A 19,409-nucleotide genomic window follows, 5' to 3' on the forward strand; every position below is an offset into this window, starting at 1 on the left:
AATGTGAGAAGTGTAATACTGTAATCGAGGGGTAGGAGAAGTACACAGATCCTTTACTGCAATAAAAGTACTGCAGTATTATGAGCGATGTAGTATGCAGTATTACAGTAAAAGTACTGCAGTATTATGAGTGATGTAGTATGCAGTATTACAGTAAAAGTACTGCAGTATTATGAGTGATGTAGTATGCAGTATTACAGTAAAAGTACTGCAGTATTATGAGTGATGTAGTATGCAGTATTACAGTAAAAGTACTGCAGTATTATGAGTGATGTAGTATGCAGTATTACAGTAAAAGTACTGCAGTATTATGAGTGATGTAGTATGCAGTATTACAGTAAAAGTACTGCAGTATTATGAGTGATGTAGTATGCAGTATTACAGTAAAAGTACTGCAGTATTATGAGTGATGTAGTATGCAGTATTATGAGTGATGTAGTATGCAGTATTACAGTAAAAGTACTGCAGTATTAATGAGTGATGTAGTATGCAGTATTATGAGTGATGTAGTATGCAGTATTACAGTAAAAGTACTGCAGTATTATGAGTGATGTAGTATGCAGTATTACAGTAAAAGTACTGCAGTATTATAGTGATGTAGTATGCAGTATTACAGTAAAAGTAGTGGTTTGGTCCCTCTGGAAATGATCACAATGAGGAGTAGATATTGAAGTTGTTTTGCCTCATTTAATAACCTCTATATGAGCCTCCATTAGTTGCATGAAGCTTCAAGACAGTCCTGGATTTCTCACCATGTTGTCTGTAGCAGATCCTCATCAATGGCTTCAGGTTGATGTCTCGTATCTTTGTTCCATACACGATATCTTTAACATTTAACCCCATAGAAAGAACAAATCTGATTAACATATCTCATCAATTGTAAAGAGACTTTGTGGACACCCTGTACATCTACATCTACAGCTACCAGCCACTTGTTCTTCCCCATATTACACATTACACCATATTTCACATTTTATGGGTATGAATGTGAATGTGGTCACACGTATGGGTGAGATGTGCTTGGCTCGTGTGTATGTGTGTCTGTATTACGGCATTAGGGGCGATTCTAGGATCAGACCTTTAGGGAGGCTCAGCTCCTAATGACAATATGACATAAAAAGCCCTGCTAATGTTCAAGCCCTCTGCTAAATTACTAATTTTACAGACAGAACTACATTACAGTACATTATAGACCTGTTAAAATAAAACCATTTGAACCTGTAGCATAAGTGTTTGTCTCTGGATATTGCAGCAAGATGAGCTTTCAAGCAGGGCGGGTTTAGTGGTTTGGTGGCTCAGTGAAGACTTCATTTAGATTTATTTTTACCCTTTCTAACTGGGAATGTTACCAATGGTAGATTATTAAAACTACTACAAGAAAAGAAACCCTCCTCCTCTCCTACTGGACCATCTCTAACAGACAGCTTCGCAAAATAATTAAAGTTGTATAAAATAATTTTTAGGGGAAAGAAATTCAATCATTTTTTATTTATTTTTAGGGGTGCTGAGATCAAAATTAGGTGTGCTTAAGCACTTGATGTGCATATATCTTATTTTATCTTATTTTTAGTTTTGATGCTGCATTGACTGCTCAAACAGCATTTCGGTTAGGGCTGGGCAATTAATCGAAAAAATAATCGAAACCGACATTTAGAAACTCTAATTGACTTAATCTTGCTCATGTCAATTAATGGTGGTGTTCACTGTTGCCATGACAATAAAGGTTGCATATCTTTAAGGAATTTGAAAACTTGTCTCCAGTGATCATTTGAACCCAAACCGTGATCTTTACATAGTTCTAATCAAGTAAACTAGATATTAATCACAGCGTCACACCTTAAAACATCATTATTTTCACTCCCTAAAGATTCTCATGTGTGAGGGCAGCAGTGTAAAATACAAAACTAAAGAAACTGTGAAAATACATAATTGTTCATCAAGGGAGGAGATAATCGTTCATTAATCGTAATCGAGGTTAAAAGTTCAATTAATAGTGATTTTGATTTTTGCCATAATCGCCCAGCCCTAGTTTCGGTGTACACTTTCAATGACAATAAATATCTATTGTATGGTATTCATTGGGGGTGGGGACTTTATGGGGCCCCACCGGCTCTTGTTCCGGCCCTGCCTCCTCACGTTTAGCTCAGCCGGTCCTCATTATCCAGGATACACGGTCCGATCCGGTCCGGTTGTGATTGAGTCCTTACCAGCCGGTTCGTCCCGGAGATGTTTCGGTTCTGGTGTAAAAACGCAGAGAGGAAGCAGAGCAGGAAGCGTTTCCTCTCACATGTGTTTCAGAGTCCAAACAAACAGCAGCGGCAGCAGTAACAGTGTGTGAGTCTGAAACATGAAGTCTGAGTTCGTGTTGATCTGCTCTGCTCTCCTCTGGATCACTGACGGATTCCTCTCTAACTTTACCGGGATCTGTTCACCGGGACTCACGGATGAGTCTGTTGGGGAATCGGTGCGTGTTTCTGTGGACTTGTCCCGGCTGGTCCACCGGGTTGATCCTCGCTTTCTGTCCGTCACCATCGATGCCAGCCTGGCTTCAGAGGAGAAGTTCATGTACCTTCTAAGGTGAGTCTTTCTTTCTTTCTTTCTTCTTTCTTTCTTTCTTTCTTTCTTTCTTTCTTTCTTTCTTTCTTTCTTTCTTTCTTTCTTTCTTTCTTTCTCTCTGTGGTTTAGATTTTAATCTTCAGTCAGACTCAAAGTTCAACAGCCTGAAAAAACAAGTTAAAACACATCTGAACACTTTGTCTTCTCCTCATGTGACCAACAATACACAAACATGGACACATGTAAACTATTTAAACATTTAACTGTCGCATATTTAATCAGAAATAACGTTTCATTCTTCACATTTGATATAATGAATCGAAACTGTTATGTTCTGTTTTATATAACAGACAGTTGGACCACTATCTATCTATCTATCTATCTATCTATCTATCTATCTATCTATCTATCTATCTATCTATCTATCTATCTATCTATCTATCTATCTATCTATCTATGTAGTTTATTATCTATCTATCTATCTATCTATCTATCTATCTATCTACCTATCTACCTATCTATCTATCTATCTATCTATCTATCTATCTATCTATCTATCTATCTATCTATCTACCTATCTATCTATCTATCTATCTATCTATCTATCTATCCAAAAGAACAGTTGCATTCTTCACATTTAATATAATTACTTGACACCGTTATGTTATGTTTAATATAACACATTATGGATCTAATGTGACTTTCTGTTAAAACAAGGATAAAAACTAAAGAATAAACTCTCTCTGCTCTGAAAGCTTCATTGAGGATTAACGGCTCAGTAATCTTTGAGTAAAGAGACTAATTATGTGACAGTATGAAGAGTTAAATATGAAGCAGCTGTTTAACTGGATTTCCTCTAAACCCTTCCTGTCTGCTCGTTAATGTGCTGCGATCTGTTTCTAACTTTCCTCTAAAGCTGCTTTTATTCCCTCTGAACTCCTGAGTGAGTCTCTGCTCAGATTATCTCACATTGTGATGAATTAGTTCACTGCAGCTCAGAGGGTCAAAATAATTGGATTTGCCTTTTTTTTTTTGAGTTGTGCTTTAAAACATCAGTTTATCAGATTAAATGAATCTTTTTATAATGGAACAAAAACAACAAGATAATTATGTGGATATTGCAGCAAGATAAGCTTTCAGCAGGGCGGGTTTAGTGGTGTAGTGGCTCAGTGCAGACTTCATTTAGCTTTATTTTTACCCTATCTAACTGGGAATGTTACCAGTGGTAGATTATTAATAAGAAAAACTACTAAAAGACAAGAAACCCTCCTACTGGACCTCTATAGGACTTTATTACAGAACAGTGAGAGATAAATAACTTTACCATGAAATACACACATGATGTTTGTCAGTTTAAAAGATCATTGACATACAGCTGTTGAAGTATGAGACTAATAAAATATGAAATTAGAAAGACGACACAACCAAAAGTCGTCAAAACTTTTGCTGATAGCCGCTGAAGTGAAACGAGTAAAAATGTCTCGTTCTTTCTTTTCTCAGCTGATAAAAGGAACAGAAATCACTGGATAAAACACATCAGGTGACGCGTTAGGAATGTCGCCCATCTTGGGGTCATTGACTTATATATTGTGCAAGACGACAGATGTTTTATAGTGCATGCTGTTTGTACTCAACAAGTTCCCCAATCGGAAGTTCAACTGGAATCCCCCTTGAAGGCAGATTTTCCGACTAGGAAAGGTCAGAATAACCTCAACAGCCCCGACCCCAAAGTCCATGATAGCTTCCCTGTTCATCCACAGTGTGACAGCTGTAGTAACTTCCTGTTTATCAGCACTTTGTCTTATTTGTGTCTCACAGCACTGTCCAGCTTCTATCTGCGGACATGTGGCTGTTTGTTTGAGTAAAATACAACGAAATGTGTTTTTATTAACTGGTTTTGCTGCCAGGTGATGATGGCTAACCTGGATAGAACTGTTTTCTTGAACTGGTACACTTTAAACTCTATCTATCTATCTATCTATCTATAGCAGAATATTATGATCACGATACTCAACATGAATTTTTCTAAACACACATTGATCACAGTCCAAGTTAAAATGTTTTTCCTCTTTCTTATTTTATCTTCATTTATATTAAATTCTTTACAAGCTGCCTTCTATAAAGTTCATCTGCTATCAGTGAAACAGGAACCTCGTTATTACTATGTATCTTCCACTGAAAGTCCTGCTTGTGTTGAGATATGAAGAGAAGCATCATTTATGTGTTTTATGATTCAGATTTTAACACGTTTTTTTTTTTTTTTTGCAGCGCTCCGAAGGTCCGAACGTTGGCCCGAGCTTTAACTCCGGCGTTTCTGAGGTTTGGAGGAACCAGACAAGACTTCATGGTGTTCACTCCTCAGTATGATCGGCTCAGCACGTTCAATGCAGGTAACACCACATGACTTACTGATCCTCATGGACCACATACACTGGAATACGACTATTTATATAAAGTATGTTAATTTTAACTCTTCCACAGTGGAGTCATAATGTCGTGATAAATCAGCTGATGTTTGTTTCCTGTCAGTAAACATTTAGCAACCACAGACAAACCTCCAAACCTTCACTTCCTCTGTAAAATCCAACATGAGTCAACAAAAATATGAGTCAACAAAAATATGAGTCAACAAACGCATGAGTCAAAAAATAGGGGAGACCAGGGTTGGTTGTCACATTTTTTACTCTTGGTGAGAATTGCTGATCATCAAAACATCTTTTAATAATCATTCCTATATTAAACGGAAGCTTAAGGTCTTGGCTTGTAATGAGTTTCACTTATTATAACAAGAAGTAATTAACCATCAAAGACAAAACTGACCCCATCACTGTGTTGGTAAGGTCTGTTAGTTATCAAATATAAAATAATGTGTAACTTTTTAGTTTTTTAAGATAAAACCACCAAAAAAGGCAATGTTTATGTATTAGACACAGACAGAGCTCATTAAAGAGCTGTAAATGTTAACAGGCTCATTTTAATCGGTTGTTAGTCTTTATCTTTATTATTTATTGTTTGTACTATAAAATATATTCCACTAGAAATAAATGATGAGCTCATTTTCATCTGTAAGTCTGGTCGGAGCGTATGATTAAAAAACTATAACGAGCTGTTGTGTTCAGGACTGTTCTTCACATGATATAAATGTGTTGTCAGAGCGATCCTGTGAGGAGCTGCAGCTGCCGTCATGGCTGGAGGAGAAGCTGAAGAGAGACTGGACTCAGCAGCAGTCGGTCCTGATGAGAGAAGACCTGCAGAGGAAATATAAACGACTCAAGTTCACAGGTGAGAGTCTGAAGTTCAGGTGAGAGTCTGCTGCTCTGACAGGTACGCTGACCTGCTGTGTGTGCTCCTCCTCCTCCTCCTCCACTACCTCTTCCTCCTTCTCCTCATCCTCCTCCTCTTCCTCCTCTTCTACCTATTCCTCCTCCTCCTCCTCCACTACCTCTTCCTCCTCCTTATCCTCCACCTCCTCCTCCTCCTCCTCCTCCTCCTCCTCCTCCTCTTCTACCTCTTCCTCCTCCTCCTCTTCTACCTCTTCCTCCTCCTCCCCCCTCCTCCACTACCTCTTCCTCCTTCTCCTCATTCTCCTCCTCCTCCTCCTCTTCTACCTCTTCTTCCTCCTCCTCCTCCTCCTCTTCCACTACCTCCTCCTCCTTCTCCTCCTCCTCTACTTCCTCTTCCTCCTCCTCCTCCTCTTCCTCCTTCTCCTCCACTACCTCCTCCTCCTCCTTCTCCTTCTCCTCCACTACCTCCTCCTCTACTTCCTCCTCCTTCTCCTCCTCCTCCTCCTCTTCCTCCTCCTCCTCCTCCTCCTCCTCCTCCTCCTCTACTTCCTCCTCCTCCTCCTCTTCCTCTTCCTCCTCCTCCTTCTTCTCCTCCTCCTCCTCCTCCACTACCTCTTCCTCCTTCTCCTCCTCTTTCCCTCCCTCTCCTCCTCTTCCTCCTCCTCCTCCTCCACTACCTCTTCTTCCACTTTCTCTTCCTCCTCCTCCTCCTCGTCCTCATCTTCCACTACCTCTTCCTCCTTCTCCTTCTCTTACTCCTCCACTACCTCTTCCTCCTTCTCCTCCTCCTCTTCCTCCTCCTCCTCTACCTTCTCTTCCTCCTCCTCTTCCTCCTCCTCCTCCTCCTCTTTCTCTTCCTCTTCCTCCTCCACTACCTCCTCCTCATCCTCCTCTTCCTCTTCCTCCTCCTGTGGCAGAGTTCACTGTAGACTTGCTGCACTCCTTCACTAACTGCTCTGGGATGGATCTGATCTTCGGGCTGAACGCTCTGCTCAGGACGGCCGATAACAGCTGGAACAGCAGCAACGCTCGCACACTGATGCAGTACTGTGAGTCCAGACAGTACAACATGTCCTGGGAGCTCGGCAACGGTAAACCTTCTGAACTAATAAGAAAACATTTAATAACTGATTCATAGTTTACGTCATTATCAATCAGAGGGAAAATAGCCTGATTCCAGCTTTACCAGTTAGTCTGTACATGATGTCATCTTCAGCTTGTTATATTATCCATTGTGTCAAATCTGACTGATATATTATTATTATGACATCATTAGATTATTAATAGTGAAGCATCAGTGTTAGAGCAGCATGTTACTGTTGTAGCTGCTGGAGGTGGAGCTAGTTTACACTACTTTATATACAGTTAGCTAGTTTAGTCCAGTGGTTCCCAACCTAGGGGTGGGGCCCCTCCAAAGGGTCAGCAGATAAATGTGAGGGGTGGTGAGATGATTAATGGGAGAGGAAAGAAGAAAAAACTAAGTTCTGATACGAGTTTATTGAAATGAAAGCATGTGAGAAGTTTAGAGGGAAAAATCACTATTTGGTGGAGCTGTTAACAACTCATAGACATCTGAAATGTGAGCCGACTACACACCAAGTACCTCAAACTGTAATACAGTAAAGTACTAGTACCTCAAACTGTACTACAGTAAAGTACTAGTACCTCAAACTGTACTACAGTAAAGTACAAGTACCTCAAACTGTACTACAGTAAAGTACAAGTACCTCAAACTGTACTAAAATAAAGTACAAGTACCTCAAACTGTACTACAGTAAAGTACAAGTACCTCAAACTGTTATTCAGGACAATAAAACAATAAAAAGGAAAAGTGGAAGTTGGGTTTTATTTGAACATTTGGGGAAAGAAAGTGAGAATAAACCTTTAATCTAACTGAAGGAACATCGCTGCGTCTCGTTGTTTGAATCACAAACTGAGAATAAAGGAACTTCACCTGTTTCACATCAGTCGGCTCATTTCTGATGAAAGACTTTAACTTCCTGTTGGTCCTTAGAGTCACTGTTCAAAGGAAACCACAGTTCACAACACTAACTGTCTCCCCGGCTCATAAAACACCATAGAATGACTTCCTGTGTGCGCTGAGAGGTGATATAATGAACTGTAAGCAAACAAGGAAGTGAAAAGAAAGTCAGATAAGAGACGGCGCCGTTTTAATACCACTGTGAATAAAAGAAAAGAAAGTAGAGATGAAGATGCTTTAATGAGCAGAGGATGAATAAAAGAGTTTATGTGTGTTTGTCTTTAATAGATGGACGTAGTTTAATATTACAGCAGATGCAAAAAGCACCTAAATCATTTCAGAGATAAAAATAAACTCATAATACTGCAGTACTTTTACTGTAATACTGCATACTACATCACTATAATACTGCAGTACTTTACTGTAATACTTCATACTACATCACTCATAATACTGCAGTACTTTTACTGTAATACTGCATACTACATCACTCATAATACTGCAGTAAAACTATCAATACTTCTAAGTATTTCTTCAACCACTGCTTTTACTTGTTAAGCACATTTTAAAGTTTTAATCTAATTTTAACGTTTATTAACTTAGTTTAACTTAATGAGTAACGTTTCAAACGATCGTGTTTAGTTTAATAAGTAAGAAATTCACTCTGCTTCTTTCTCTTTAAGTCCCTGAATATGTATTTTTTGCAGCACTGCAGCAGACTATGTTATGTACTTTTACTGCAGTAGTATTTTTCCTGCAGTATTTCTCTTCCTACTTGTCACTCCTCAAATTCTTCATATTTTTAAAATCTTCATCAAAGTGACTGTGACTCTGCCGTCGTGTGTTTGTGCTCAGAACCGAACAGCTTTGAGAAGAAGGCGGGTATTCGTGTGGACGGATATCAGCTCGGTCTGGATTTCACTCGTCTCAGAGAGATGATGTCAGAATCCAAACTGTACCAGAACACCGGGCTTTACGGGCCGGACGTGGGCCAGCCGCGAGACCACCGGGTGGATTTACTGGAGGGGTGAGAGACACGATGTCACTGTGTAACCCTAAAACTCATCACTGTGTCAGCAGGACTTATTGTGATTCTTTTATTGGATGTTTCTTTAATTTTCCACCCTGTATATTAGAATTTGTTCTTATTTCTAGTATAGTTTACAGATGTGACTCAGATATAGAAGTAAAAAATGGTCATAATATTTAAATCTTATAAACTACTGAATACTAAAAAAAATGAGATTGAATAATTACTGAATTCTTAGTGTTAAAATTAAACATCACTGCAGAGAGCTGACAGCTGGACACTTTTATAAACATCTGTATTAAGATCCAGACATATTTTAAACATAGAGATTTATGTCTGATGCAGTTTTTACCCAAAAAATGTTCATGTAAATATCTACTTCTATCATATTGGACCACGATTGGCTCCAAATAATCATGATGTCATAAATCCTGCAGGTTATGTAGTATTACATCTGGAATTTAAAAAACAGCTGCTGGATAACAAAACTAAATCTGTAAAGGCAGTAAAATGCTCCTAATGCAGGTATAGTTAAATAGGAGATCAGTAGATAACATAGCACATTAAACTCTACCTGCATTGGGAGCTACAGTGTGCAGATTTCTTCTGCTTCTATAAATCCTGCAGGTTAAACTCAGAGACACTTTCAATCATCTCAATTAATCTTTACAGCAACAAAAACAACCAAAGTGATCTTAAACCACTCTGCACATGCTTCATTGTGCACAGTCAGGTTTCTGAGTGGACGAAGACTTTAAACAGAACATGTGACTGAAAAGCAGCTGAGTTGAACTAAGCAGTGAATCTCTGCTCAAATTGAATCACAGCTGCAGACTTGACTCCATTTTCAGCTCCAGAAGTGTTTTTAATCTGTTTGCTGTTGTATGAATGATTTTAATCTACTGCAGCAGGAAACTCTACAGCTGAGATGTGCTTTAAAACATTTCCTTCATCCTTCTCTAACAATGCTATGTCCTCTCTGTAGGTTTCTGCAGAGTGGAGCAGATGCAGTGGACGCCTGCACCTGGCACCAGTGAGTTTACTGTCTGGTTTTTATTCATATGTTTCAGAAAACAAGACGAGAAATTCATCAGTTGTTCCTGGTTCAGTGAATACAAACATGTTTAACCTTCATGTCGTCCTCCCAGGTCAAATTGACCCCGTCTGTTTTGACTGTTCCTTCTTTACTCGCTTCCTTCCTTCCTCCCTTCCTTCCCTCCGTCTATCCTTCCTCCCTCCCTCCTTCTCTCTTTCTTTCCTTCCTCTCTCTTTCCTCCCTTCCTTCTTTCCTTCTTCCATCCCCCTTCCTTCTGTCCTTCCTTCCTCCCTCCCTCCCTGCTTCTTTCCTTACCTCCTTCCTTCCTTCCTTCCTTTCCTTCCTCCCTCCCTCCTTCTCTCTTTCTTTCCTCCTTCCTCCCTTCCTCTTTTCCTTTCTCTGTCCCTTCTACCTTCCTTCCTTCCTTCCTTCTTTCCTCCGTCCTTCCTTCCTTCCTCCCTTCCGAGCCGAGTCGAGTCGTGCTGGAACTGTGTAGTGGAAAAGCGCCAAAACTAACAGAAATGTCACATTTTCATCATGTTTTCCATCGTTTGAGCTTTGACTGCCGCTCCGTTAATGACGTCATCTTGTTGTGTTTCTTCTTCTGCAACGTTAAAACTCACCAACTGGAGAATCAGTTTATTTCTTAATATTCACATAAACAAGACAGAATGGAGACAAATATTCACCATGTTTTATTTTGGTGATTTTTGATGGAAACCTTGTTCAACCTTTGCTTTTGTTCCTAAATATTCTTTATTTTTAATGTTTAGTTATTATGTGAATGGAAGAGACACATCGTTGGAGGATTTTCTGGATCCAGAAGTTTTTGACACTCTGACCTTAAAGACCAATGAAGTCCTGGAGGTAATAATGTGCAGATGAAGTGAATGAAAGCTGTGATTTTATGTTTATATTATGTTATGTAAACGTGGATCTGTGTTGCAGAAAGTGAAGCTGGCGTCTCCGGGGAAGTCGGTTTGGCTCGGAGAGACGAGCTCAGCCTACGGAGGAGGAGCTTTAGGACTGTCGGACACGTTCGTCGCTGGATTCATGTGAGTTTAGATTCAGATTATTTCATTTATCACAGAGGCTAATTCAGTTACACAAATAAACCATAGACTGTATATAAGAAATGGATGTAATATCCGTGACGTCACCCATTGGTTTGTGGACTGCTTCTCGGAGGCCAATAGTATCGGATCTGAGCAGCGCCATCTTGAACATTTCAGGTGCATGCTGGGAAAAATAAAAACAGGGATTCTTGTCCTTTTGACACCAAAACGGTCGGCCCCTGGTGGCCTTTTGATAGAATGCAGTTTTAAGTTACTTCCCCGTTGGCCTCATTTCAGAGGACCGGAACTCCCCGCCTGGATACTTATTATCAACGATTTCCACCTCAATGCCATTTATGATACTTGCTTTGTGTTTGCTGCTGTTTTTCCCTGAAATCAGTGATCAGTTCCTTTTTTAGTTTTGGATACGTTTAGGTCGAGATAAATTAGCATTGCACCATTTACCAAAAGCAGGAAGAGCACAACCATGGTCTGTGTCTGAAGAAGAGACAGAAGTACTGTGTTCTCTGTAGGAGAGCTGCAGCTGTGTGTCCAAGCAGCAGAAACCAGTCACAGAGGCAGGCTCCATGTTTAATCTTTGAAAGAGATTCTTTGGATTTATAATGGTTGAAATGGGAGCAAATGCAACATAAAGAAGATTAAACTGGAGGTCGCTCTCTGTCTCAGGCTTCAGGATTTAATCCAGATTCATTGAAGTCAAACAGGTTTCATGGAGCTGAGACTTTTACTGCCTGTTGTTTTCTAAAGTCTCAGTTTGTTGTTGAAGCAGAAACATTTAAACTGGAATTTGATATATTATAACTTTTATTTTAGGGTCAGTGAGGTATTTTTAGTCTCCATGTGGTTTAGTTTAAATTTAAAGGGTTAAAATGTGAAAATAAACGTATGAATAACTTGCACACATTCTTTTTTTGTGGACCCAGCATCAAATTTCTGCTTTTAATCCATTTTGAGAGAATATATTAGAGGATTATGGCAAAAATGTCTAAGTGGTGTAACCATAAAAACTTTGTATCAAATAATTCAACTTGCTTAAAAACAGTAAATTGTCAATAAAACACCATATCAACTAGTTTGGCATGATCTTACATTATAACTTTATATTAAATAAAGGTAATGGAATACAATTGTTTAAATATTACATTTCATCTGGGTTACCATGGAGATCAGGAAACATTTACATGTTTTAAATGAAGTCATTATTAGTATAAGTCCACTTAAATACACTGTAGGTGATAAAATATGTAATATTTATCATTCTTTTGTGGTTACACCATTTGACATTTTCAGGAGCATTCAGTCTTACTTTACTAGTCTTACTTTAATATATTGATTATATTGAACTGGGCGTAACTCGGACCTCCATGATGTCTTGCTGCTACAGACCTCCATGATGTCTTGCTGCTACGGAGCCGCTGAGTTCAGTCTGAATTTATCTCCTATAATACCAACAAAAATACTAAATGTACATTTTAACAAACCTGATGCTGCTTTTAAAACTAGTTTAACTGATTTATGAATTCATCATCTTACCAACACTTATCTATCACTGAGCTATAACTGAAACTTGATTACTGTATAACTGCTTCTATAAGATCTCTGAAACAGATTTATTGGCAAAAGTGCTTAAAAAGTGAAATCCTTACTAAAGATTATAGTTCTTATAACCAGGTTTAAAAGTCAGAGTTAAGTTATTTTCTCAATGAATCGATTAGTAGTTTGGTCCATAATGTTAGTTTGACCTTCCACACAGATCTCTCTGAGCACAGCTGCTTGTATGTGTACAGATGTAAACACTGACACACTTCCTGGTCCTGAATGTGAGAACTTTTCTTTGCTGGATTTCGTAGGTCGTGGATTTTTTTTTTTCTTTCTGAAAAACAACTAAGAAGCACGTATCACATTAACAGTGATTTAGGGAGCTGAAGGGAACACAGGAGCTTCTCTTTAACCTACTACATGACACTGATTGAGTTTACTGATTAATCAGCAGCCCCGGTCCCATGACCAACCTGAAACCAGTCCTGCTGATAGCTCACAATGCAGGTATAATGTAGTAGGATATCAAGAGATAATATATACCCAATGCAGGTGTAATTTAGTAGGATATCAAGAGATAATATATACCCAATGCAGGTATAATTTAGTAGGGTATTAAGATTTAATATATACCCAATATTCCAGCATACTGTCTTAAATGGGGTATTAAATGAACATGATGTATAATAGTGTTAAGTTCATGTTTCAGAGGTGTGAATGTGTGCTTTCCACAGGTGGTTGGATAAATTAGGACTAGCAGCCAGACTGGGCCTGGACGTGGTGATGAGGCAGGTGTTCGTCGGCTCTGGGAGTTACCACCTGGTCGACGAAAACCTGGATCCACTTCCTGTGAGCTTTTATCAAATATAACTGCATCTTTAAATGTTTTTTAAATTCAGCAATTTTGCAGCAGAAGTTTGACACCAGATGAGTTTGTAACCTTTTAGGAAATGTCATTTTGTGTTTGTGTTAAAGTTAATCGTGTAATTTAAGGTAGCGTTGTACATTTTTGTGGAACTTTCCTCGGGTATTTCCATTTATGCTACTTCTATTCCATTTCAGAGGGACATATTGTATCTGTCAAAGTAAAGTTTTAGTTGCATCTCACTCAACCACAACTTTACTAGAAATGTGTCAGATCAGAAAAAGCTACAACCTACATATGAGCAGGTACATTTAAAATATAAAAGGACCAAGAACAGATCACCACAAGTCATTATTCACAATGTTTAAGTGGATATTTTCTATCATATTAACCACAGCTGCTTTATACGCTATTAACCCTCCTGTTGTCCTCGAGTCAAGGAAGGAAGGGAGGAAGGAAGGAGGGACGGAGGAAAGAAGGAAGGAAGGAAGGTGGAAGGAAGGAAGGACAGAAGGAAGGAAGGAAGAAAGGGGGATGGAGGAAGGAAAGAAAGAGAGAAGGAGGGAGGAAGGAAGGAAGGACAGACGGAAGGAAGGAAGGGAGGAAAGAAGGAACAGTCAAAACAGAGTCAGAGGTTGTGTTACAGCTCGTTGCATTGTCCCAAAAGTGGCAAAAAATAAGTAATAAAGCTTCAACTGAGTAGTTTTAGTCGCCTTAACTCAATATCAGATCAGTAAGGTTTCAGCACCCTTCACCATTTCAGAACAACCTATCGGCACAAATATTTAATATGTAAAGGACCAAGAATAGATCCTTGAGGAACACCTAAAATTATCGACAGTTTTTTAGGTAGATATTTGTTAACCACAGCTACGTTAGAAGTATGTCAGATGTTGTTTTTACAGCTTGTGGCCTCAAAGTGCAAAAAAATCACTTTAAGTTAAATATCTGAATATTTATTTTATTTTACTCTTCTTGTCGTGGTTCATACTTTCCGACCACAGACTCTCTAACTGTGTCATGTGTCTTCTTTTAGGATTACTGGTTGTCTCTTCTCTATAAGAGGCTCGTTGGACCGGAGGTTTTGAAGATCGAAGCTTTTTCTTTGGGCCGAAGTAAAAGAGTGAGGCTGTATCTGCACTGTGCCAACAGGAAGAGGTACTGCTGATTTATCTGCCAGTCACATTGGGCCTGATTTACGTGCACAGTGCAATAGATTGCGTGTTTCGTTTGCGTGCGTTTTGCAGGTGATCTACTAAGAATAACTAAATGAAAACAGGTGCAACAGGTGCAGACAGCAGTATTTAAATGAGGGTTTTGTGTCTTAATGGAGAGTTTGGACGAGCAGAAAGCTGCAAGCGCAAAATGAAATGTGATCAGGTTCTAGTGGAAGAGGTTAACTAATATATTGAGTTATAACAAAAACTAATATTACCAGAAAAACCCACATATGGGAGAGTATTAGTGATAAAGTCAATGCTGTTAGTAAAACCACAAATATTCCAAAAATATTAACACAGGTGGAAAAACTCCACCCTGTTTGTATTCTGTCATTGTGTCTCCGTCTCCTCGTCTCCATGGTAACAGCAGGTTAATACCTGTCCTTCAAACTTATTATTTATAGACGCAGTTACCGTCAGCAACATTACCTTCAGGTTTGGTAAATCACAATGCGCATGCTAAATAACATATTTACATTTTCTCCTCCCTGTATTTTGCACACTGAGGTTAAAACGCCTCAAGTTACATTCATTACGGTAAACTACTGATATTACATTCATTACGGTAAACTACTGATATTACGTTCATTATGGTAAACGTACTAAATGGACAGTGTGTATTATCTTGCACAGTTGAAAGACGCAAACCTCAGTGCTTGCACATATTTTGCGGGTGATGTCAAGGTTGCACACGTTTTTACACACGCAGACCTTTAGTTAATCAGGCCCATTGTGCATTAACCTGTATTTTCCTCCCCAGCTACAGAGACGGAGCAGTCACGCTGGTATCCATGAACCTGAATGAGAAGCCAGCCAGGATCTGTGTGCCGGCGCTCACGTCGTCCAGCACAGTGGAAGCTTTTGTTCTTCAGTCTGAGCAGCCGGGAGAGGAAGGCCTCTACTCCAGGTGCCTCAGCGCTCCCTCAATATAACCATTTATCTCTGAGTTAGCCTGAACACCCCCCCCCCCCCCCCCTCGCGTCATGTGAAAAGTCACGTTTTATCACTTAGTGTTAATATGAAAGAATCTCTGAGGCAAGAAGACTCACAACTTTGCTTCTGTGCTGAATGTTTGCAGTTATCTTTATGCAGTTTCTGGAAAGTTATAATATCTTATTTTATTATTCTAGGATGATTAAACCTCTTTTTTATCTTATCAAACACAAACACCATCTGCTCTGTAGCTTATTAGACTTGTTTGAATATAACTGGTCTTAATTTTGTCTCAGTAAGATATTCAGTCTGTTTTTCAGCTTTAAGTGACAAGAAATAAGTCTGAAAATTGAGTAATGAGGTTATCTCTGTGATGAGGAAACAAAATCGTTTTGCTTATATTAAAAACACAATTAAAGTATTATATTTAGTAAACTGAGCCATATTATAAGGTCAGCTCTGGTTACTGCCAAAGCCGAATAATCTGGTTTTTAACATCTTTAACTTTAATTCTGACTGTTCATTTCTTATATGAAGCTAATCAGGTTTAAATCCAACTCTTTTAAGACTAGTTTAAAGGCTGGATCGTGTTTGATTGTGATGAGATTTTTATGCTAATGTCAAGAAAACCTTTGCTGAACCTGTTGGCAAATTTACTTGCAAGAAAAGTAGTTTAGTATAGTAGTATAGTATTTTGTACTGTTTCAATCAGGCGAGTTTGAGCAGTAGTGTTTTTGTTTGGCACGATAATTTAATGTAAAGTTTGCTTCGTTTTTTTATATAAAACAGAATAATAATGTGGTGGAATGACATTTAAAACCTTGTTTATGCATCACTTTTACTGAAGTGACTGCTTTAAATTCACCTTTACTGATGAAGATAAGTAAGATAAGAAGATAAGGTTTTTTTCCAACTTAAAAATTAAAATAATGAAAAACTCCTTTAGGGAAAATGATCCAACACTTCCTAAAACATGAAATGTCTAAAAAACCTTAAAGTATAAGGACACATTAATCACATTAATTCAGTTCTGGTTATATTAACAGGAAGTGTTTTATAGTCTCAGATTGGTCAGAGTGGTTAATAAACATTTAAACTGGAGAGCAGAGTTTACTCTGTGTGTGTGTGTGTGTGTGTGTGTGTGTGTGTGTGTGTGTGTGTGTGTGTGTGTGTGTGTGTGTGTGTGTGTGTGTGTGTGTGTGTGTGTGTGTGTGTGTGTGTGTGTGTGTGTGTGTGTGTGTGTGTGTGTGTGTGTGTGTGTGTGTCGTATGAACACGTTGGATTACAGCAAATATTGAAAAAGTCAACACACGGTGCGAGTCACATGTTTAATATTTAACGAGGACTCTAAGAAAGTCTTTAACCTCCTTCAACCTCAGACACTTGAGTCATGCTTTAGTTGCCATGGATACCGTAGATAATAATAGTATATAATAAAACATAATGTGGCTGCAAATGCATCGTCTACACAGTAAAGATTTAGGATTAATCATTCATTTATACATTGATGGTTATTTATAAGCATTGTTGTTGTTAAAAAAAGTCTATTTTCTGGATGTTTTTATTGGTATTTAACTCACAACCCCCCCGCCCCCCCTTTGTTTAGTCCACTTGGTTCCTTCCAGATGTGAAACTCTACTTAGTTTCATTTAACCTCCGTCACCTCAACATGAAACTGTTTAACTGTTTGACTCAAACTACTTTTCTAAATGACTCAGAGCCTCAAATCTTCAGTTTTAAGTGACTTCAGCATCAGTAGTTTGAGTTTTAACCAACAAGTCATTAACATTAGCTTGTTGTCCTTATAGTAATATAATATATAGCACTTTAAAAAAGATGTTACAAAGTTCATCATAAAGCAATAAAACAGAACAGATTATATAAGATACATAAGATTACACAGCTCTAAAGTAGGTCAAGAACAATAAAGTAGAATATAACAGATCAGAGGTTATAACATCAATTACAAACAAATAAAACAACATGATAGAATCCTTTAAACATTGATAACAGAAAAAAGTGAATGAATATTTACACAGAAACATAAATAAAAGTAATTTGCATCAGTGAAGAGATCGTTCAATAAAGCTGCTAAATTTAATATTACGTTAATAAGTGTTGTTCAGTTATAGTTGCTGACTGACTGGGAGGCAGTTTGATCATGAATATAGAAGCCAAAGCTCATCTGTTGATGTTGTGTTTGTTATGAAGGTCTGTGAGACTCAACGGAGAAACGTTGAAGATGGTTGATGATGAAACTCTTCCTGACCTGAAAGGAGTCCGTCTGCCAGCTGCTGAACATCTGCAGCTTCCTGCGTATTCGCTGGCCTTCTTCGTCCTCACCGAAGCTCAAGCTGCCGCCTGCAGGACACTTCACTGAGACACGATGCCGAAGACACACGATTGACTGAGACACAATGACTGAGACACGAGGACGGAGACACGATGATGGAGACACAATGACGAAGACACGATGACGGAGACACGATGACGGAGACACAATGAAAGAGACACGATGACGGAGACGCGATGACAGAGACACGATGACGGAGACAAGATGATGGAGACACAATGACGGAGACACACGATGACAGAGACGCGATGACGAAGACGCGATGACGGAAACGCGAGGATTGAGACACGATGACGGAGACAAGATGATGGAGACACAATGACGAAGACACGATGACGGAGACACGAGGACTGAGACACGATGACGGAGACACACAATGACGGAGACACGATGACAGAGACACGAGGACTGAGACACGATGACGGAGACAAGATGACGGAGACACACGATGACAGAGACACACGATGACGAAGACGCAATGACGGAAACGCGAGGATTGAGACACACGAGGACTGAGACACGATGACGGAGACACGCGATGACGTGGACGCGATGACTTAGACGCAATGACGAAGACACGATGACGGAGACACGCTGACGTTGTCTCTCCGTCACATTACACCGAGCTGTTGATCAACACTAAAACCTCCTCAGCTCAGGTTGACAGACTGCACACTTTAAATATGTTTGGTGCTGTTTCTCTTTGAATTGATGCTGCAGTTTGTTTATTTATAGAAAATATTGTAAAGTTTGCATTTTGTCAGAAATGTTCAAATAAAGTTTTGTTTTTTTCTCCAACATTTTTTCAGTGTCCATTACTCAACCAATCACTTCACATCTGCTCCTCTCGTCCTCTTTAACTCTTTAAAAACAGTTAAACACAAAATATGATTGTATAGCAGTAAATGAATACCTGGAATATTAACCTTCAGACATCAATATAAAACATCCTGTGTTAACAACATAGACTGTATATAGGAAATGGAAGTAGCATCCGTAATGTCACCCATTGGTTTGTGGACTGCTGCTCGGAAGCCAATAGTATCGGATCTGAGCAGCGCCATCTTGAAAATTTCAGGTGCATGCTGGGAAAAATAAAAACACAGATTCTACTTATATGGGCATCAGGAGGAGCATGAGGCGCCCTCCTGAACCTGTGAACCAATCAACCTGTCAATCACGACGTAGCCACGCCCTAATGCATACCCTGCTTTATCGTCACATATAAAATCAGGGAGGCCAAAATGTCCCAAATGAACATCATACTGCATTGAAGAAGGCTTTAAACTAGCGATTGAGACCATAAACACATTTTGAAAACGTTTACTGAGGTTATAAATCAAGTGAGAAATTGGTGAATTCTCCATTGACTTGTATAGAGACGGAAGTCCTTTTGACACCAAAACGGTCGCCCCCTGGTGGCCTTTTGATTGAATGCAGTTTTAAGTTACTTCCTCGTTGGCCTCATTTCAGAGGACTGGAACTCCCCGCCTGGTTTACAAGCACAAGTAATGTTGAATTTACAGTTCAAGAGGC

The 19,409-nt window shown here is 39.0% G+C and overlaps 1 protein-coding gene across 1 annotated transcript; it reads left to right on the forward strand.

Moving 5' to 3' along the window:
• The first annotated feature begins 2,208 nt into the window (after positions 1–2,208).
• Positions 2,209–18,665, forward strand: hpse (heparanase). Its single transcript, XM_062434327.1, has 12 exons — positions 2,209–2,577; positions 4,825–4,946; positions 5,710–5,838; positions 6,758–6,931; positions 8,677–8,848; positions 9,837–9,884; positions 10,661–10,754; positions 10,836–10,942; positions 13,237–13,351; positions 14,404–14,525; positions 15,348–15,494; positions 17,732–18,665. The coding sequence occupies exons 1-12, from the start codon at positions 2,348–2,350 to the stop codon at positions 17,898–17,900; spliced, it is 1,629 nt and encodes a 542-aa protein (XP_062290311.1). The 5' UTR covers positions 2,209–2,347; the 3' UTR covers positions 17,901–18,665.
• The last annotated feature ends 744 nt before the right edge of the window (positions 18,666–19,409 follow it).

The sequence above is a fragment of the Scomber scombrus genome, chromosome 15 (assembly GCF_963691925.1).
Source record: "Scomber scombrus chromosome 15, fScoSco1.1, whole genome shotgun sequence".
Lineage (NCBI taxonomy): Eukaryota > Metazoa > Chordata > Actinopteri > Scombriformes > Scombridae > Scomber > Scomber scombrus.